We start from the raw sequence: 22,791 nt of genomic DNA, 5'->3' as shown, positions 1-22,791 counted from the left end.
AGCACGACTCACTTCATCTGATATTTGATGGTCAGAGCAATCATCTGCATGTTTCATGAACATTATGAAATTAAATGAATCAATTATTATGTTTACATAAATACACACACTTGCATGTATATATTTAAGAAATATTTGCATGTAAAAACTGTACATACAATTTATCTTATATATATATTTTTAATAAAAATATAAACATTTTCTTAAATATATACATGCATGTGTATTTATATATACATAATTATGCACCGCAAACACATTATGAACACATTTTCCCCAGCACTTATATATACACACATTTATATTTGTAAATGATTTGAAACAAAATAGCATAAAGGGGAAAAACAATGCACACTGTAATTTATCTGTTTATTGTTGGTCAATACAAAGAAACATAAAAAAATTTAAACTTTAACCAACTTTTCTCCATCAGGCTAAATAAAGAAACTCGGATAAACACAGCGAATGACAGAAGACCGGTTCAGTTTTTTTTGTAAAATGTGAATCGATAACATAAGAAGAATCTAAAACTGATTTAAAGTGAATTAATGAGCGAGCAGGTCAGTCAATACCTGCAGGTCAGTCAAGCACAACGCAGTCCTGTTCCCCATTCGTGCGTGCCTGTTCAGACAGAAAAGATGCCTTTCCGTTAATATAACACAAGCAGAGTTTGTCTGCCGTTTTCTCAGTGATCGAAACGAGACGTCCAGATGTTACCCCACACAAATGCACTGAATACCAATGAGCCTGATGTGTGTAAAGAGCCAGCGCTCGATGCCCTATCCACAACAGCAGCTCCGCCTGAGGCCACTTCACTACAACCGGACAACCTGGAACAATCACCTGGACGTTTTCGGATGGAAACGCCAAGTCTTATTGATGTCAGCCGGGGAATGGAAAGCATATCCATTTCCTCTTAGATCTGAGAGTGGTCCGAACCCTTCATAAATGTGTAATAGAGCGCAGATGAAACACTGTACCGTTACACTGAGAGCTCTGGGACAGCGGAAAAGCTCCTAAAAGCACATTTCCCAGGGTTTCTTATAGCCTAATGACGGTTTACAGTCTTTTTTGTTAATGATCGGCCTTTTCTTTGTCACTCTCACTGTCCAGTACGTCTTTCCACCGTTGTCCGGTCCAGTTCGCTGTCAGAAAACATCTAATAAAGAGAGACAGGAAGTTAGAAAGAGACACAAAAACAGCATCATAGAAAGTTATCGTGAAATATACCATAGTAAAACCGTATTTCTATGGGCACGTACTAGTTCCTTGTAAGATTCAACATGGTCAGTTAAACAGTGTCAAATATTTGTATCTATAATGTACAATATGAAAAAAAATATGTATTTTGAGATTCGCAAAAGACTATACTTAGTGTTATTAAATTATTTTTCCTTTCCCCTTTTCTTTATCTAAATCTAAGAGAGGGACAATCAAACAGTACAGATAAATAATAATAATAATATAATTAATATAATATTTATTATATTCATGGTGAAAACAGAATAAACAACAATTCATACAATTAACAAAAAACTAATAGAAATTCAATAATATAATATAACATACCATAATATACAATTTATTATAATCTAATTTATAATATAATATAATAATCAGTGTTGGGTGTAATGCATTACTAAGTAACTATTGAGTAAAGTATGTAAAGTAATGGATTAGCTTCTGTTAGTCTTTCATATTTTTTTAATTAGTTACTTCAGATGTAATCGCATTAAATACTGTATAGATTATGAAACACTTCTATATCTAATGCATTTAATAAACAGAATTAAAAGAGCAATTTCATGTCTATCCTTATAGTTTAACTGATCAGGGTTGACATGAGATTTAGAAAGTAATAAATAATGCAATACCTTTTAGAGAAAGTGATTAGACCTAATTACACCTTTCCAAGATAGTAGCAATTAAAAACTCTTTTAGAGTAACTTACCAAACACTGAATAATATAATTAATATAATATAATTAATATAATATAATATAATATAATATAATTAATATAATATAATATAATATAATATAATATAATATAATATATAATAAAATATAATATAATATATCATTAATATAATATAATTAATATAATATAATATAATATAATATAATATAATATAATATAATATAATATAATATAATATAATATAATATAATATAATATAATATCTGAATGTTTATGGGACACAATCCGCACAGGCTTTATTGCTTAAGTAACTCTGCCACATGTGGCCTGGGAGCAGCTGCTGGTAATCCAGCCTTCATGTGTTTTCATGTTAGATGTAACTTACTGCAACCCAGAGCCAAACCTAAAGACTGAGACCCAAAGGAACGAGTGAAATACTAACTGTCAGAGTGACATATGGACTTCCACCACGGGGAGAAAATGGGGCTTTAATGGGAAAAAAAGCAAGTCAAGAATGGTCATGGATACCCAAGGCAACTCCGTCACCCTTATTTGAAGATCAGAGAGCTCCTCTTGTCTCTCCGGTCCTGTGACAGAGCGGCGTGATTAATACCGCCCAGCTGAGTCGAGCTGTTTCCAAGGACACGGGTGAGTTATCTTAATTGCTTCTTAAAGAAGCCCCCCTCACCGCTTCACTGCCACCCCAAGGGCTCTTTAAACCTCGAGGTGAGACCGGGGCGGCCTAATTTCCGGGGCCTTGCATTGGCATCCATGCTTCATTCTTCCGTGCTGAAGTCCACCCTGGGATTTCCTCTTATTCATTAGCAGCGAGGCTGTGGCCAATCAAAGCCCAATTCCTCTCTCTCGCTACAACACACGCCGTCTCCTTCGCCATCGAAATTCAGAGGCAGAGCGAACACGTGCTGGCACAGAAAACAACTGCACACAACCTATTGAGCTGCCTACCTAGACAAATCCAGATTTAGCATCAGGAGTAAGCCTAAATGAAGTATAATACTTCATTATAATACTGTAGCCTAAATTGCATGCGTAAACTTATACACTCGGAGATGTTTTGGTCAAATTCAAAAGCACAATTCCATGAGTTTTTCAAAGGAAGAAATGCGTGAATTTTGTTGCCAGGAATACAATTGAAGAACGCACTGCGACAAAGTGATCTGCCTTTTGAGATGTTTTGAAGGCAGGATTGCATGCATTTTTTTGTCAACAATGCACTTTCAGAACGCATTGCGTTGAAGTAGAGTTGAAATGCATTTTTGAAAGCAGATTTGCATGCAGTTTTTTTCAAGAATGCAAGACAAAGTGACCTGTCTTTTGAGATGTTCAGGCCAAATGTAGAAGCAGAATTGCATTTTTTGTAAAGACTGCAACTGCAGAATGCATTGCAATGAAGTGATTTGCTTTTTTAGATGATTTGGGCAAACTTGAAAGCAGAATTGTGTGCATTGTTTCACTTCTGAATACACTGAGAATAAGGTGATCTGCCTTCTGAGATGTTTAGATTGGATTCAAAACCAGAATTGCATGCATTTGCAAAATGTACTGCAACAAAGTGATCTGCCTTTTGAGATGTTTCGGCCGAATTTGAAAGCAGAATTGCATGCATTATTTTTTTTATATCTCAGGAATGCATTGCGTTGAGGTGCTCTGCTTTTTGACATGTTTTGGCCAAATCCAAAGGCAGAATTGCATGCAGTTTCTGTGTCAAAAATGCAATTGCAGAATGTGAAGAGCTACGTGGAAAAAAAATATATTGGTTGGTGGACAAAGCAGAAGAAATGTCAACAAGACATACTTTAAAGTACTGTGAAAAATAACCTGTTTTTTTGTTTGTGTGAGCTATGCAGTGTGCCAAACTGAAGTACAGAGCTGTTATCAACATGCTACAACTGAGAGGAAAGGAGGACTATTAGTGTGGCATTGTTTCCTATGCTTTAGTAGAAAGCAAGGCATCTCACTAGGGTTTGGGGAAGAGTTTGTGTGGCATGTTGCACTCACCAAAGCATGACCTTTGATCTTGTTCTGATACCAGCGCTCCTCGCTGCGGTTTTTAGATGGCTTCTCTTGTGCAACCCTAGGTACCGTGTCTTTTTAAAGCTCTGTCCACAGATGTTGCACACGTGAAGAGATTTCTTAGTGACACTCCCTTTTGGGGTACTAGGCTTCACTTGTTTGCTGTTGGTTCCTTTGGCAGTATTTAAGGACTTGTTGCGCATCACGGCAGGTGTTTTCGGGTTCCTGCGTGTCAGATATGGTGAAGTGTGGTTGACTTTCACTTCTTCTTGATCTTTGGCTTCGTCTTTGTTCAACACAACCTCCACCGGCTTCTTGACGGCGTAGCTCTCCAGCGACTGCGAGATCCGGCTCAGGTAGGAGGACTTCTTCTTGTGTAACTCCGTGAGATGCCGTAGCACGTCTCTTTTGCGCCGCGTCTTGTAGCGGCAGAGCGGGCAGCAGTAAAACTTGACGAAGAAGTCTGTGCCATTGTCCGTGTGCAGCTCGATGTGCTTCTCCAGGTTCTGCACGGAGCTGAATGTGCGTTTGCAGAGCTTGCAGAAGCGCGCCTTGAGGTCAAAGCCCAAAGAGTATTCAGCCTTGATAGGGACCTTGTCCTCCTTAGGGCTCTTATTCTGGGAGTTAGAGGAGCTTGGACTTGTGTTGGGAGTGTCTGGAACGTTACCATTGAGGATTTTCTTGGATTTGCATGGAGGATCAGTAGAGTTGGAGGATGAACTGGAAGATACAATCTTGTGAACAGTCAGCAGGTGTCTTCTAAGGTGACCTCGAACCCTATATGTCCTATTGCAGAGGAGGCATTTAGAGGAGGTCAGCTCTTCCTCCATTGGCTCAATCGGTTCTACAGCATCCGGATGCTCCTTTTTTTCCTCCACATCTTTGTCCGGGTTCTCGGTCTCATCTTCGCCATCAATGCATTTGTTCTCCCCTTCTTCTGTGTGCAGTTCCTGTCTGTTGTAATGGCAGTGTCTCCAGCTGTCTGTGGTGTTGTGGTTGGGACTCTGGGATGAAGCTGGCAGGTCGTCTTCTTTGGACAGGTATTGGTACACAGCATTCTGGTTGCTGGCAATGGGCTCAAATTTCAGCACGTATAACTCTTCATCACAGCGGGGATAGATGGCTTCAATAAGTTCTTTCATGCTTTTTTCGGCATCTCCAGAGGGGTCTAGAAGACAAACCAGAAGTAGATATTATTTAACAGGACCGTATCATGGAAAACAGGATTTTCTAAGCATTTTTGAGCAATATGTAGATATACTATAACACTTACGAAAACTAGATTAGCCAAACCATGTGTGACCCTGGGGCACAAAACCAGTCATAAGTCGCAATAGCCATCAATGCATTGTATGAGTCAAAATTATTGCTTTTTCTTTTATGCCAAAAATCATTAGGATATAAAGTAAAGAAATCATGTTCCATTGAGATTTTTTGTATATTTACTACCGTAAATATATATGAAAATTAGTAGTAGTAGTAATATGCATTGCTAAGGACTTCATTTGAACAAGTTTAAAGGCGATTTTCTCAATATTTAGATTTTTGCACCCTCAGATTCCAGATTTTTAATAGTTTTATCCCGACCAATTATTGTCCTATCCTAACAAACCAAACAACAATGGAAATGTTGTATGCTTATTTTAGAAATTTAGTAAAGTCTTACAGCAGCACAAATTGTAAATAAGATGCAACAAAAGTTAAACCATTATATGCTTGAAAATAACAGACAGAATGTGTGTCACCAAAACATAAAATCATTTTATTTTGATGTCAATAATTTATAAAAATGTGATGGCGAACTCAACGCTGGTCTTTTAGAATAGAATGAACAGCAGAAAGGCAATGTCATACTAACCGTCAGGTTCAGGCATTCGAGTGAAACAATACATTTCCTTGTGATTGATCAGATTGGGAAGGCCACGGAAGAGACTGCGGCAGAGTTTGCATTCAAAGATTGTGTCCACCTCTTTGAGGAGAATGTGTTTGAGCTGTGGAGTACCTGCAAATAACCACAAGAGGGCAGTGATAGGACTCAGACGGTGCTCCACATACTTTGTTCTACTATAGCCCCGTTTCCACCAAAATAACTCGGAACAATTTGTACCAGGAACTTTTTTGGAAAAAAACGGGGCTTATGACTATAAAGAGAGGAAATAAAGGGAACACATTGTGAAAAGACATGGCACCTGTGCGGAAACATTCAATGATCTGTTGGATGCCAGATTTGGAGGTGAGCAGCGGCGTTTGTAGCAGAGGAGGATCTCCAGGTTCTGAGGAGTACTCTGCAACAGAAAAACAGTACATCACATGCTCAATAGAGGAGTAATTATCTCTGAACAGAAACTGTTCGGACTAATGAAATCCTCAGGGCGGGCTTTAGACGATGACGGACAGATGATCAACAGTACCGTAATCAAACGTCATCAAAGGGGCTTGGGTTATATTTGTTCAAATCCTAAACGGAGAGCTTGTTCGTATCTGCATCAACTTCACAATTTCTCTCAGAAATTATGATCATGTTGGGTAAGTACTCTGTGTATCATTAAATTCTTGTATTTTTTTACAACACCCGCAAAGATCGTGTATTCCAGCCTGATTCCAGCGCACGTGCAGACAGGGTTGCCAAGTTTTTACAACAAAACCCGCCAACTACTAGCCTTAAACAATAGCTTCTCGGGAGGTTCTCCGGAAAAAAATGGTGTTTGGGAGGTAAAATGTGTGTTATTTTGGCAAGGTTGCCAGCTAAAATTCGCAATCATGGGTCTATATATCACATAATAGTGGCTTCAACCCGCGGACTTGGCAACACAGTGCAGTTGAGCTATGTTAACGTCGCTCCGCTGCTCTGATTGGTTGTAGGTCTGTCCAGTTGAGGTCTTTCCTGGTTCAGTTGAAACACGCCCCATAATCACAGCCCAATGAAGCAGTTTCAGACTCTTATTCTGAATACTTATATACTTATTCTGACTAGAATAAGTATGACTACGTCAGGCTAAATGTCTTGTGTGTTAACCGGGAAATATACTCCGAGTTGTCTGAACTCACGGAGTAAGCAAGCTTAGGGTTAATCAACCGGGAGTTCAAGGTATATGTTAACCTTGCTTTCTGGAATACCCCTCAGGCCTTTTAAACAAAGAGATTAGCTGTTGTAAATGTTGCAATGGCATAAATCATCGTTGTATATTTACACCGGAGAAATGCTGAAGGTCTTTGCATCACAAAAAAACATCCAATTAATCAAGTGCCTCAGCTATAATACTGCTTATCTCACTTATTAATACTCATGACAGTCCGTCAGGCTGGATCTCTTTGAATAATTCTCCCCAGACAAACTCATTACACAGAAATGATGATCTGAAGTCTCGTTTGCCGTGCTCGTGCCAGTGTGTTTCGGATGGCAGATCTCACAGATATGAGTCATATCCATTCAGAGGTTCAGCTTGTGCTTTCTAAATGAGACTTTATTAAAGTTTGCATTATTGATGGCCGCTGCCTGCGACTGTCTGTATTTGCGAAAGCGTCTGGCTCTGAAACAAAAGCCTTGATTTAATACACATTTTTCCACTGGATAAATCGGTTAATATCTCTTCGGTTTGGGTTTCGTTTGCCAATACTTCAACATTGTGATTAATGAAGCTCTAGTTTGTGGAGACGTTACAGAAAAGACTTATTAGTGGAGTTTGAAAATTACACTAGTTTTAATAATGTTGCTCGAACTTAAAGTGTTCAAAAATGAAATGTATGTCATTAACTCCTCGCCCTAATGTCGTTCCACACCCGTAAGACCTCCGTTCATCTTCACACACAGTTTAAGATATTTTATATTTAGTCCGAGAGCGTATGTAAGTGTATGCACACTATACTGTCCATGTCCAGAAAGGGAATAAAAACATAATCACAGTAGTCCATATGAGACATCAGTGGGTTAATTAGAGTCTCTTGAAGCGTCGACAATACATTTGGGTCCAAAAATAACAAAAACTACGAATTTATTCAGCATTGTCTTCTCTTTGGGGTTTGTTTTCTGTCCTCAAATAAAGATTCAAACGGTTATGAATCAGCGAATTGATTCATGATTCGGATCGCCAATGTCACGTGATTTCAGCAGTTTGACACGCGATCCGAATCATGAATCAGTACGCTGATTCATAACCGTTTGAATCTTTATTTGAGGATTGAAAACAAACCCGGAAGAGAAGACAATGCTGAATAAAGTCGTAGTTTTTGTTATTTTTGGACCCAAATGTATTGTCGACGCTTCAAGAGACTCTAATTAACCCACTGATGTCTCATATGGACTACTGTGATGATGTTTTTATTCCCTTTCTGGACATGGACAGTATAGTGTGCATACACTTGCATACGCTCTCGGACTAAATATAAAATATCTTAAACTGTGTGTGAAGATGAACGGAGGTCATACGGGTGAGGAACGACATTAGGGGGAGGAGTTAATGACAGACATTTCATTTTTGTTTGAACTAACCCTTTAAGGTTATGGATATGGGGAAACACTGTGGCAGCCATTGTCTTCAAACTATAGAAATGTAACCATCTAAAACAACTCTAAAAGAGCATTTTCCGTCACCAGAGCTACATGGAAGACAATAACTCTTCACTACGAGAGGCGGTGGAAAATCAATGGTGTGTAAAGATACGGGGCACGAACACAGCTGTGGATAAAGCGACCAAATCAGTCGGAGATTGATGATGGGGATGTTGGTGAATTTATGGCCGGCCGGCCAGCGGTGTGTTAAGAGTGCTCCTCAGAGACTCGCCGTATATTGCCGGTGTTTTATGTGTGTGTGGGGGAATTTCCTGGAGGAATGGCCGGAAATCTGCCAATGTCAGGACAGCTATAGGTGAGGAGGTGGCCGTCTACAAGCACTCAGAATCAATCTGGACTCCGCACTTCAGCACTGCTGACTGATGCTTTTGGTTTGATGGTCTATGCGCCAGTTTCCACTAGACCGTTCAGTCTGTACATTAAGAGCCAAGGGTACACATTTAGCACTTGCCAAGTGGCATATGAAAGAAAAATCGGTTTTGGCTGGTAAATAAAACTCGATTTACTCACTTGGTGACTGATAGTAGTACATGACAGGGTCGTTATTGCTATAACTATAAGTAAAATTTGGCAACTAATAAATATAAATAAATAAACAAGTATGTTTAAGTTAAAGTACTAAAATGAAATAAACATACAAAGTGTTAAAAAAACAATTTTTTAAAAGGTGTGTTTTGTATATTGTTTTCGGTAACTGAAATTAAACTGATATAAAATAACATAACTAATATCATATACATTTTTTGCAACTAATAAATATAAAAAAAATTGGTAACTGAAATTAAGCTGAATTTTTTTTTAAATATTAGATGGCATTGTTTTTTTGCCAACTAACTAATAAATAAATAAACAAGCTATGTTTAAATTAAAATACTAAAATGACTAAAACATATATTTATACTTATATTAAACATACGTTTTTTAATATCGTTTTCGGTAACTGTAATTAAGCTGATATAAAATAACATTAATATTAGATGATATTCGTTTTTGGCAACTATAAATGTAAATAAATAAATAAGTTAAAGAACTAAATTTGCTAAAACTGGAAGTAAAATAAAAGTTAAAAAGATTTTTTTAAATAATAAATAAACGATAAAATAAAATAAATAATAATATAAATTACTAAAACTTTTTAAACATTCTAATTGAAAATATAAAAATAAAGGCTAAATTAAAATATGAAAAGATTAAAAAAAGTGATAAAAATGACAAAAGCACAATATAAATTACTTTAAAATTTGAAAATATAAAAATAAAATCTAATGTGTATATATATAAGATTATAGAAATGACAAAAACATAAAAATTACTAAAACTTTTAAATTATAATAGAACTGTACTTATAAAAGCTAATTTAAAATATAAAAAAAAACGAATAAATGACAAAAACATAAAAATTTGTGCTGGCTAATAAATTAAATACGTTTGTTTACATAATGTGTGTGTGTACGGTGTATAACTATGTATATTTGAATACACACACAAATATACACACCGTGTATACATTTTTATTATATATATTAAAAAAAAATCCTTAACTATAAACATGCATGTGTGTGTATTCAAATATACATAATTATTCACTGAGCACACACATTATGTAAACATTCACTTTTATTTTGGCTGTGATTAATTGCAATAAATCGATTTGACAGCACACACAAAAAAAATCCTAAAACTTTTTAAATTATAATAAAAACGGAAACATTTAAAGCTTATAAAAATATAAAATAAAACAATTAATAAAATGACAAAACCACATAACATATTTACTAAAACTTAAACTAAAATGAAAAATGAAAATATAAGAATAAAAGTCCGTTCAAAATATTAGTAAGCACTATAATAGTATATACTAAATATTAAAATGGCACTGCTGAGATTAAAGAAAATACAATGGGTAAAAATAGCTTTTACAAACTCAAAATTAATGTTGCGTTTGAAAGGAATACACTCTCTAAAAAACATATAAGTTAATTTGTACTGTTAGTAGAAAAAGTATGTAAACAGGAAGTAAAACTGCTATATCCTATCACTTGTACACACAACTTAAGCCCCTCCCCTGAGCCCACCCCCATGCATACATCATCACATGGGCGTGGCCTCTTGACTTCCTGCTATAACATAGGCAAAGACCAGCCCAATCAATGTTCCCATTTCACCCTGTGTTTGTGTGTGTGTGTGTGTGTGTGTGTGTGTGTGTGTGTGTGTGTGTGTGTGTGTGTGTGTGTGTGTGTGTGCGCGTGTGTCCAGTATAGCCATTGGCTGAGGGGGTGGGGTGGGGCGTGACCTCTGTAAGGGTCACAGACTCGAGTGGCCCCTACTGAGTGAAGCACAATAGCAGGCAGTGGAGGAATTTGCTGTAATCCTCTACTAAGGAAGGATCAGAGCGGATGGGCCACTATTAAAATGCATTTACTCTTGTTTCGGATTATGTCCATTCATCTGGACAGGTCCGAATGGATCCCACTGGTCAACTTAAAATGCGTGTCATAAGCCCTATTCGGACGGGCATTTTTTCTCATGTGGACGTCCGTAAAAATACTCTTGCATGCCACCTCAGTGATAAACGCGTGCATTCGGATGGTGACTTCACCGTGGATGAGCTAGTTTTGTAATCCTGCGCACCTGGGAGCTTGCTCACGGGGTCAGTCCAATGATTGTCTGCTGTAAAACACGTCATATGCTTGGAATAATACGAATAAAATCACATTTAATTTAATAGTAGGAAATTATTATTTAAATCTCCTGTTAAAAAATAATAATAATACGACGCTGCAAATTGAACCTACGATAATTACTGCCGTAATAACAGCTCATTTTAAATGTTTACATGTTTTTCTTCTCTTTTGAGCGGTGAAGAATGATTATTCTTGTAAATATTTTCCGCTTTTCAGTAATAAAAGTGTAGGCTATAGATCTTTAAAATGCATTCAAATTACAGCGATACGGTGCGCCGCAGGGGTCAAAAATGATATAAACAGTTAATCCGTCTTTTTTATAAATGCATGCGGTTTATGAATGCAATGCAACTATAATTTATGTCTGTTTTTTACTTTTTCACTCCTTTTCTGTTCTGAACGCTTTCAATTTAAAAGATTTCTTATGGAATGAGGGGAAACAAAATACAAGTTTATAATATTTTTGTTTTATTAGCTTGTATTTTACATTATTTTTAAATGTAATTATAAAATAACTTGTCTGTGGGGTTCTCTCAACAATGCACTTTCGACTTATTTTCCAAATGAAACGATCTTTTCTCGAAAAAAAATCTCAGAGATGTAGCCTAGAAATCTAGACGCCCCCTAGCGGCAGGAAATCGAATCTGCCCGTGAGTGTCGTCTAGCAACTCTCAATACCCTTCTGAGCTTTATTCGCCTAACTCTTGCCGGGCCAATCACATCGTGTATAGAGTCGGTGGGCGGGGCTTAACATAATGACGGCCGAGTTGCGTTTGCGTGCTTCTAGTAAACACAGAAACTGGCGAACGGCGGTCTTTCGAATCAGCTTTGACCACGACTCTGGAAGACTTGGAGTTAAGCTTTTCTCTGAGAAAAGAACAAAGAACGGCACTGAAGTCATTCTTAAAAAGGGAAGATGTGTTCGGAGTTTAGCCGACCGGATACGGCGAATGTTTAATCTGTCAATGAGCTCTGCTTCACCTTCGTTGCTCTGGTTGGTGTAGCGCTATCCTATCGCGTGCAGAGGGAGTTTGAAAGACGACCGTTTATCGGCCCCTCAGATTGAGCCGTCAATGGTGAGTTTCCAGACCAAACATCTTGATGTGGGTCTGGCTTGTCAGGCTATCAGAGATGTGGATTCGGACGGTAATTAAGTCACCACATAACATTGGTGTTTGTCTAAAAACAGGAGGTAATTCGGCCAGGGATTTTTACGTGGGTGGTGGGAGTAAAACACTGACATGCTGGATTCAGACGGCAATAAAATCCCAGACTAGCCGTTGTAAATGATAAAAATACCTTACGTCCCCACCAGAAACGATTACTGTCTGAACAGGGCTATAGATGGCATTTGCATGCATTATTCATTTAAGAGTCAAAAAGTGGGAGTTTACCTTGCGTCTTGCTCGCATGGTCAGGCCCGGGCACAACGGCCTCACCTGTGATGTCATCCGTCTGACAAGACTTCTCATTGGCTGGGGTCGAATGTGCTTCCTCCATCTCTAAACTACTTCAAATGTGCCTCTGTGGAGATGGAGAGAACAGCAGATCACTAAACAGCGGCTCTAAACTAAGAGAAGTGTTATCGCATGATGTACTGACAAACCGCTTAAAGCACTAAAGGACAGAGATCTTACATCCAGGGGGAGGGGGTCTAATGCTATGTAATTTATTCTGACTTATTTACACTGTTAAATAGTTAATTTTCATGCTAAACATAGCCAAAATAATATTAAGTTGAGTTGGTATTTTGGTGCCAAACACTCTCCTTCAGTAATCGAACAAGTTTTGGAAAGTTTTTTCTAAGTATGTTCATGTATGACGTCACAAAGTTCCCTTACATGGGCACTTCTCCTAGATAAGCACACACACACACACACACACACACACACACACACACACACACACACACGTCGTGTTTCCATGTTTTATGGGGACTTTTTATAGACGTAATGGATTTCATACTGTACAAACTGGACATCCTATCCCCCTACACTGCCCCTGCCCCTAAAGCTACCCATCACAGGAAACATTCTGCATTTTTACTTTCTCAAAAAAACTCCTTCTGTGCGATTATAAGATGTTTTCCTCATGGGGACGTAAAAATGTCCCCACAAGGAAAAGGATTTCGGATATTGCCATCTTTGTGTAGGGATTACCAGGTCACACACACACACACACACACACACACACACACACACACACACACAAATCAACCAGAGCAAGAGCAAGATTACGCACACACTCTTTCACACTCTCGCTCACTCGCACGCAATCACACCCACACGCAATCGCACACGCACTCGCACGCAATCGCACACGCACGCGCACACACCCGCACACCCACTCGCACCTGCACGCAATCGCACACGCACGCGCACACACCCGCACACACCCGCACACCCACTCGCACCTGCACGCAATCGCACCCGCACCCGTACACACACCCGCACACACACACACGCGCACACACACACCCACTCGCACCCGCACGCAATCGCACCCGCGCACGCACCCGCACGCAATCGCACACACACGCACCCACTCGCACGCAATCGCACCCGCGCACGCACCCGCACACACACCCGAACACGCACGCGCACACACGCACCCACTCGCACACGCATCCACACGCAATCGCGCACGCACCCGAACACGCACGCGCACACACGCACCCACTCGCACACGCATCCGCACGCACGCGCACACACGCACCCACCCGCGCACGCACCCACACGCAATCGCACACACACCCGAACACGCACGCGCACACACGCACCCACTCGCGCACGCAATCGCACCCGCAATTAGCTTATATTTTACATTATTTTTTAATGTAATTATAAAATAACTTATCTGTGGGGTTCTCTCAACAATGCACTTTCGACTTATTTTCCAATAATTACTGTATTTTGTTCTTTTTGAACTGGAAATTTGGTTTTGATTGATTGCTTTTTTGGGGGATATTTGTATAGATTTTGATAGCATCTGTCAGTCGTTCATCATAACTTTGCTTTAACGCATTGAACATGCATCTGTCTCTGTCTCCTCTCCATCCCTTCACATCACTTCCCTCTGCTTTTGAAATACAAATCTCGGTTGTATAAGATCCTCCTTCAGACATTTATCACCCTACACTAACACTAAATGCTCAGACTAAAGCCCATGTAAAGAGAGCCATCAAACGCCACTCTCTGACACAATGTTATTGAAATGTGGCAGGAATTGACACCGTAATGTAATAGGATGAGTGCTTTATCATGGCTAGCGGCATTCAGACTACTTACACTAATAAACCTCTGGCCTAATTCACCCAGCTAAAGGGAAACAAACCAAATCTCTCAAAGTCCTCACAAATACATGAGAAGAGAGAAGAGAAAGTTAAAATTTCTTTGTAATACATGAGAAGTAGAATGTCTAAGCTGCTCTTTTCCTGATAATGAAAGTGATCAATGCTGGTCTGTTTCTCACACAAATCTGTGCAACACAAAAAGGCTTGGAATACAACGGACCAATCATGCAGACTGCATTTACGGTCATTTTTGGCGCTCAAAAGCGTTGGTCACCATCCACTTTCACTGTATGGAAAAGAGCAGCATGAACATTCGGCTAAACATCTGCTTTTGTTTTTCACTAAAGAACAAACGTCACGCAGGTGTGGAATGACATGCGGGTGACTAAATGATGACAGGACACTCATTCTCAAAGTCATTATCACTTTCAAAAGGGATCTCTAAGTGTCGCCCTCTGCTGGAGTTTGGTTGAAAAACAAAAACAATGCTCTCCGTCTTGACCATAACTGAAGGTTGATACTTGCTACAAGACAAGCTCATGGAAAAGTAATAAATCGTTCTTTTTCACATCAGATCGATAGACAGTCATGGATGGAGAGAACAATTAGGATGGATGGATGGATGGATGGATGGATGGATGGATGGATGGATGGATGGATGGATGGATGAAATGATAGAACAACATTGTCCATTGGATGGATGGATAAACAGATAGAGGGATGGACAAACAAATGGATGAATGGATAGACTGACAGAACGACAGCTAGATAGAATGATAGAATGACAGCTAGATAGATAGATGGATGGATGGATGGATGGATGGATGGATGGATGGATGGATGGATGGATGGATGGATGGATGGATGGATGGATGGATGGATAAACAGTTAGACTTATTGATATATAGATAGAATGATGATACAATGATAAATAGAATGACAGACGGATGGACGGACGGACGGACGGACGGACAGACAGACAGATAGATAGATAGATTAGACAGACAGATGAAAAGCAAATATTTAACCCAGCGCAGGATTAAAACAACCCAATTGCTGGGTTTGTCCATATTTGATCCAACATTGGGTTAAAACAACCCAACATTTTTTAGAGTGTATATAAATTAAAATTCAATAAAGATCATAATACAAAATGTAGCATTTTATTAAACAACTTAAACAATTATATCATATTTCATTGGCAGCTAATTGGCGAGTAAAAGGCAGAGGCGCTGTGTGTGATGGTTGTTGAGCATGCATTTACTCATCTCACTTACATAAAAACAGATTCAGTATTCCTCAAAATGAACAAAACCAGTGAAACACAAACTCAAAATATTACGCAAACCTGCAATAATTACACAAATGTACTTTATGCATTTATCTCACTTGATTAACCGGCGTCTTTGCTGCTGACCTTTGATGATTAAATTCAACCACACCAATAAGCAGTAACGACTTTAGGCAAACATCACAATTGTGTTGATTTTGAGACAGTTGAACTTTGTTCTCCTGCATCCCCTAAAGGTTTGTTTGAGCGGCGCCCTCTCCTGTACAGCTCTGCAATCGCATTCATTCAGCCTGAGTCTTATTTCACTTTTGGTATGAAATATGTATGATTACATTTGCCAAATACAAAACTTTTTTTGAATTGTTAAAAAAAAAAAAAAAAAAAAAAGGAAACCCTGCCCGGGTGAAAAAAAGTAACGTAATGCATTACTTTATATAAAAAGTAACTAACACTACTACTTAATTACTTTTTTATGGATGGACGCACTATTGTAATGCATATCTTTTAAAAGTACACTTTTTAGGAGATGTTGGCCAGTTTTGGGGAAAGTTAAAGTTGTTATTCATTATTGTACTTATTATTTTGGAAAATATGTACTGTACTTGAGTGCTATAGGAACTGAACGACTGAAATATTGCATGCAAATGCAATAATAAAGGTAAACTTAAGTCAGAAAACAGCTGACAATCACTTTATAAACAAGTGTCTTCAAATGTCAAACATAAAATCAGGTTTAATGTTGTTTTAGTGCACCAGTTTCACACTGAACACCTGGTTTGTCCTCGATAGTGGGGACAAACAGAAAGTGTGCTGCTTTGCAAAGCTTGCATTGATTTAAACTAACTTCTACATTACTAAGTAGACCCGTTTTTGTATGTTTTTGGCCGGATACTTTGACTTGTTTGGGTAAAAATGTTGTCACGCTATCCAAACTGCCACTTAAACATATTTTTCTGTATTTTTAATACCTCGTCCACAATCTGCAACTACCGAAGTTCACACTTCCGACAAGGAAGAACCACTTACAACCACAAAGGGCGATTGACGCACATGAAAAAGCATTAAGCAAACACGGAAAATAAACTTTACAGCTTATCAACATCCAAACACGCAGAACCGAACCTCTGGCACGCGCTGCGCTTTGCTCGTCATTGCGCGCGGCGCTGGAGAGCCTCGCGCCATTGCGCGCGCTCTCCAGACTAAAAAAGGACAACTATTACAACAAAACACGCATAATGTTGCCAACAACACTCAGCCCCCTCTAAAAAACTCGTTAAACCCCTTATAAATCACGCGCGGAATCGAAAACGGCCGTCTCTTCGCCGTCCACAGACTGAACAACAAAACCAAGACGCCATTTTCTTCATCAGGGAGGAAACGCGACGCTTCTACGTGTTTAAAACGCACGCAACGTTAAACCGCTACATCAAAAAACGTGAGGCTTAAACCAGGCTTCTAGTTGTTCTTACCGATATAATCCGCAGATTCCCAGGAGATACTTCGACTATGAGTTCCTGGGTTGTGTGTGACGCCTCCGCGCGCACGAATGTGACTCTCCAGCACATGCACGTGCCCTGCTGAGCAAACACCGGAGAACTATCAGGGTGCCGTGGCCTAGTGATTCCAGATCCGGGCTGGACAGAGAAGGTTGGGAGTTCGAGTCTCAGAAGAGTGTCATCAACCAAAACATTTAAAGCATTTGATCGAATAAACTGTACAAAAACTTTGACTATCACACAAATGCCACTACAAATAAACGGACACGTTTAACATTTCCAATAAATAAAAAATATTTTACATTTAACCGTTTTAGAGGTCATTGTCATTCTAATGGACTCCAGAAGTGTCTTTACAAATTTAACGTTAGTTCTTAACATTTCTTTTTAAAACATTGCATAGTTTAAAAGTTCTATTTAAGATCATAATGAGTTATACCTACGCAGCTACTACTATTTGGATTTTTTTACTATTACTATTATTACTTTTACAATTACTACTATATCTGAAATAATATAGCATCGATATAATAACAATATAGTATTAATAGTACTATATTATAATTACTATTAGAGATCAGATCAAATAAAGTTATGATCAATATTTATATGTAGATTTATCCGAGATTGTAAAAAATAAATTATAAACTCGCGTTGCCAAATTAACTACTACTGACCTCGGGCGCTGGGTAGTTGCGTTGCTAGGCTACCACCACCCGAGATTCGCGCGCAAAACTTGTTTATATGAGCACGTGCGTCTCTGGTGTTTATGAACTCGTGCATGTCAAAAAGCAGGCGCCATAGCAAAACGGTTCATGATAGATAGATAGATAGATAGATAGATAGATAGATAGATAGATAGATAGATAGATAGATAGATAGATAGATAGATAGATAGATAGATAGATAGATAGATAGATAGATAGATAGATAGATAGATAGATAGATAGATAGATAGATAGATAGATAGATAGATAGATAGATAGATAGATAGATAGATAGATAGATAGATAGATAGATGATGGATGGATGGATAGGTGGTATGTGGATGGATGGATGGATGGATGGGTGGATAGGTGGTATATGGATGGATGGATGGATGGATGGATGGATAGTCAAATGGATGGATAGTCAGATAGATGGAAGGAATGATAGTCAGATGGATGATAATCAGATGGATGGATTGATGAATAGATATATAGATGGATGGAGGGAGATAGTCAAATGGATGGATGATAATCGGATGGATGGATGGATGAATAGATATATGGAGGGAGATGGTCAAATGGATGGATAGATGGAGAAAGTTAGATGTATGGATGGATAGATAGTCAGATGGATGGATGATAGATGGAAGGAATGATAGTCAGATAGATAGATAGATAGATAGATAGATAGATAGATAGATAGATAGATAGATAGATAGATGGAGGTAGTCAGATAAATTGATGAATGATAGTCGGATGGATGGATGATAGATTGATAGATAGATGATGGATGGATGGATGGATAGATAGTTGGATGAATTGAGGTAGTCAGATAGATGGATGGATGGATGGATGGATGGATGGATGGATGGATGGATGGATGGATAACAGGGCTTGAAGCCGCAGTGTTCCCGAAGACAGGGATTCTTATAAACTCTAAATAAATAAACACTTGACACACAATTGAATGTAAATCAAGAACGCAGGAAAGCAGGTAAGAAAAATGTATTTCTGTAACAGCTGAAATGCAAAATATCATCAAACCTGAAAATACACATCTATATCATCGAGAACACACGGGCCAACAGGACACGGGAATGAGGAACGCCTCTGAGCGAGACTTACAGATTCTGTACGAAGAGTCCAGGTATAAAAATAAGGCCTTGGAAATCTTTACAATTGTTACGGCTGGGTCACACTGAAGGCGTCGCTATAATACATCTATCAACATACAGGTCACGTAAGAGTAAAAGCGGGACAGATCTGATGCGGTGGGAAATAACCTCAATAACTGGGCTGTTTGTGCAGTGTTATGACAAACCACCTATTTACCAATGACATTCACTAATAATGGCAAAGTAGTAGATGCACACATGCAACAATATCAGTAGACAAACTGAAGAGAGAAGAGACTGCATGGAGAACATTACACAGTTAGTTCATATTGCTTCTGGCGTTTCCCTTTACATGGAAGCAAACGGCGGGTCTTTCGCTTTTACAGAACGTTGAGTTCAACGTTTCACCGAAAATGTAGCTTAAAATGCAATTATTTAAACTAACTAACAGTTGTAATCTATGAAAGCTTGTTTTCATCACAGAAAAAATAAGGTTTTTGAGAATTTTTTTCTCATAATTGCGTGATATAAAACAATTGCAAGTTATAGAGTCAGAATTATGTGATATAAACTTGCAATTGCGAGAAATAAAGTAGCGTTGGCAACCTATAAAGTTGTTATTGCGAGATATAGTCCGTAATTATGAGATAAAGTCATAATTGCGATTTAGTCATAATTTCCAAATAGTCATAATTGCGTGATATAAAGTCAGAATTGCTATATAAAGTCGTTAAGTAAATTACGAATTAAAGTCAGAATTGTGTTATAAAGTCGTAATTACAAATTGAAGTCAGAATTGTGTTATAAAGTCGTAATTACAAATTGAAGTCAGAATTGTGTTATAAAGTCGTAATTACAAATTGAAGTCAGAATTGTGTTATAAAGTCGTAAAGTAAATTACGAATTAAAGTCAGAATTATGTTATAAAGTCGTAATTACAAATTGAAGTCAGAATTGTGTTATAAAGTTGTAAAGTAAATTACGAATTAAAGTCAGAATTGTGTTATAAAGTCGTAATTACAAATTGAAGTCAGAATTGTGTTATAAAGTTGTAAAGTAAATTACGAATTAGTCAGAATTGTGTTATAAAGTCGTAATTACAAATTGAAGTCAGAATTGTGTTATAAAGTCGTAATTACAAATTGAAGTCAGAATTGTGTTATAAAGTCGTAATTACAAATTGAAGTCAGAATTGTGTTATAAAGTCGTAAAGTAAATTACGAATTAAAGTCAGAACTGTGTTATAAAGTCGTAAAGTAAATTACGAATTAAAGTCAGAATTGTGTTATAAAGTCGTAATTACAAATAGAAGTCAGAATTGTGTTATAAAGTCTTAATTACAAATTGAAGTCAGAATTGTGTTATAAAGTCGTAATTACAAATTGAAATCAGAATTGTGTTATAAAGTCGTAATTACAAATTGAAGTCAGAATTGTGTTATAAAGTCGTAATTACAAATTGAAGTCAGAATTGTGTTATAAAGTCGTAAAGTAAATTACGAATTAAAGTCAGAATTGTGTTATAAAGTCGTAATTACAAATTGAAGTCAGAATTGTGTTATAAAGTTGTAAAGTAAATTACGAATTAAAGTCAGAATTGTGTTATAAAGTCGTAATTACAAATTGAAGTCAGAATTGTGTTATAAAGTTGTAAAGTAAATTACGAATTAAAGTCAGAATTGTGTTATAAAGTCGTAATTACAAATTGAAGTCAGAATTGTGTTATAAAGTCGTAATTACAAATTGAAGTCAGAATTGTGTTATAAAGTCGTAATTACAAATTGAAGTCAGAATTGTGTTATAAAGTCGTAATTACAAATTGAAGTCAGAATTGTGTTATAAAGTCGTAATTACAAATTGAAGTCAGAATTGTGTTATAAAGTCGTAATTACAAATTGAAGTCAGAATTGTGTTATAAAGTCGTAAAGTAAATTACGAATTAAAGTCAGAATTGTGTTATAAAGTCGTAAAGTAAATTACGAATTAGTCAGAATTGTGTTATAAAGTCGTAATTACAAATTGAAGTCAGAATTGTGTTATAAAGTCGTAATTACAAATTGAAGTCAGAATTGTGTTATAAAGTCGTAATTACAAATTGAAGTCAGAATTGTGTTATAAAGTCGTAAAGTAAATTACGAATTAAAGTCAGAATTGTGTTATAAAGTCGTAAAGTAAATTACGAATTAGTCAGAATTGTGTTATAAAGTCGTAATTACAAATTGAAGTCAGAATTGTGTTATAAAGTCGTAATTACAAATTGAAGTCAGAATTGTGTTATAAAGTCGTAATTACAAATTGAAGTCAGAATTGTGTTATAAAGTCGTAATTACAAATTGAAGTCAGAATTGTGTTATAAAGTCGTAAAGTAAATTACGAATTAAAGTCAGAATTGTGTTATAAAGTCGTAAAGTAAATTACGAATTAAAGTCAGAATTGTGTTATAAAGTTGTAAAGTAAATTACGAATTGAAGTCAGAATTGTGTTATAAAGTCGTAATTACAAATTGAAGTTAGAATTGTGATATAAACTTCTGAATTGTGAGATAGTCATAATAACGAATTAAAGTCAGAATTGCGAGATATAGCCGTTATTACAAATTAAAGTAAAAATTGCGGAATAAAGTCAGAATTATAATATATAAATTCGCAATTATCCATTTATCCCGTGGCAGAAACAAGCCTTCACAGTAATCTCACCCAAAATCAGCCTAGTGAATGAAAATAAGATGATGAAAAACAAGAACAAAACAAAAAAAGCACAAAAAAAATATAATAAAATTATATAAATTGCACTGCTATGCCATGGTGACATTCATTAATTTCTACAAGAGGGACGTGTATATGATATATATATATAACATACAGCTTAGTTACAGTTCAACATTACTGCTGAACTGCAGTACATTGAGTTTTGTGGCACTATTGGACCAAAACTGATGAGCCATCAGATCAATAAGAGGCAAACCATAGCTCATAAACATTACAATTGCAATCAGAATCATCCAGTTCACTTAACTGGCCCTTAACGCTTTCCTGAAAAAATATATTATTGTGTCAATATATTCTCTAGAATAATCTCTAATGATTGATGTGCAATGGGAAAAGGCAAAACATGTATCCGAAAATCCTCTCATCCCAGGCCGCTTCCCGTGTTCGGCGTGGGTCGACCTGGAGGAACTCCACATGGAAGCACTTCACCCATTAAAGATGGTGCGGAGGGGTCCGGGTTGGTTTCTAGCTCTGGTTCGCATTGGCAGCAAGGCAACACGGTAAAATCGGACATGATTTGTTTTGGGGGGGGGGGTCACAGCAAACAAGAAGCTGGGTTCACAGAGCATATCGTCTTAGCACAGTCTGAACAACTATACATGATTCATATATCAATACTTTCATAAATAAAAGAGTACTCAAATCTCGAAGAAGAGTTCAAAAAAGGATCTTTACACACACAGGAGTTCTGCCTCTTTGAATATTAATATCATTATGCTAGCGATGAAGACCTTCTCAGAGATGAAGCTCAAATGTGAAATGCTTTGGGAAACAGTTTGGAAATACTTTGGTGAGGTTAGTGGAGCAGAAATCACACACTTCACCTCTGATATCAACATGAAAGGGCATATTCGGGGATTCAACAGGACTTCCTAGTTTAGAAATCGTCCGTAACATTAATTATAATGCATGAGGC

The 22,791-nt window shown here is 37.4% G+C and overlaps 1 protein-coding gene across 1 annotated transcript; it reads right to left on the bottom strand.

The window, feature by feature from the left end:
* Nucleotides 1-355: 355 nt before the first annotated feature.
* On the bottom strand, nucleotides 356-17,448 carry znf800b (zinc finger protein 800b). Its single transcript, XM_067427980.1, has 6 exons — nucleotides 17,260-17,448; nucleotides 12,602-12,731; nucleotides 6,143-6,238; nucleotides 5,812-5,955; nucleotides 3,939-5,121; nucleotides 356-1,159 (listed from the first exon to the last, which is right to left on the bottom strand). Coding segments are annotated over exons 2-6 (1,530 nt in total). The 5' UTR covers nucleotides 12,708-12,731; nucleotides 17,260-17,448; the 3' UTR covers nucleotides 356-1,158.
* Nucleotides 17,449-22,791: the final 5,343 nt, after the last annotated feature.

The sequence above is a fragment of the Pseudorasbora parva genome, chromosome 20 (assembly GCF_024679245.1).
Source record: "Pseudorasbora parva isolate DD20220531a chromosome 20, ASM2467924v1, whole genome shotgun sequence".
Taxonomy (NCBI): domain Eukaryota; kingdom Metazoa; phylum Chordata; class Actinopteri; order Cypriniformes; family Gobionidae; genus Pseudorasbora; species Pseudorasbora parva.
Note: the sequence above shows the minus strand (reverse complement) of the source record. Positions and strands in the feature narration are given on the sequence as shown.

Excerpts from the sequence above, each read along its gene's own strand:
- znf800b (XM_067427980.1), bottom strand. The coding sequence starts at position 12,707 with ATGGAGGAAGCACATTCGACCCCAGCCAATGAGAAGTCTTGTCAGACG. Across the intron at positions 6,239-12,601 it reads CCATGCGAGCAAGACGCAAG|AGTACTCCTCAGAACCTGGA; the intron begins GTAAACTCCCAC and ends TTTCTGTTGCAG. Across the intron at positions 5,122-5,811 it reads TCGAATGCCTGAACCTGACG|ACCCCTCTGGAGATGCCGAA; the intron begins GTTAGTATGACA and ends TTTGTCTTCTAG.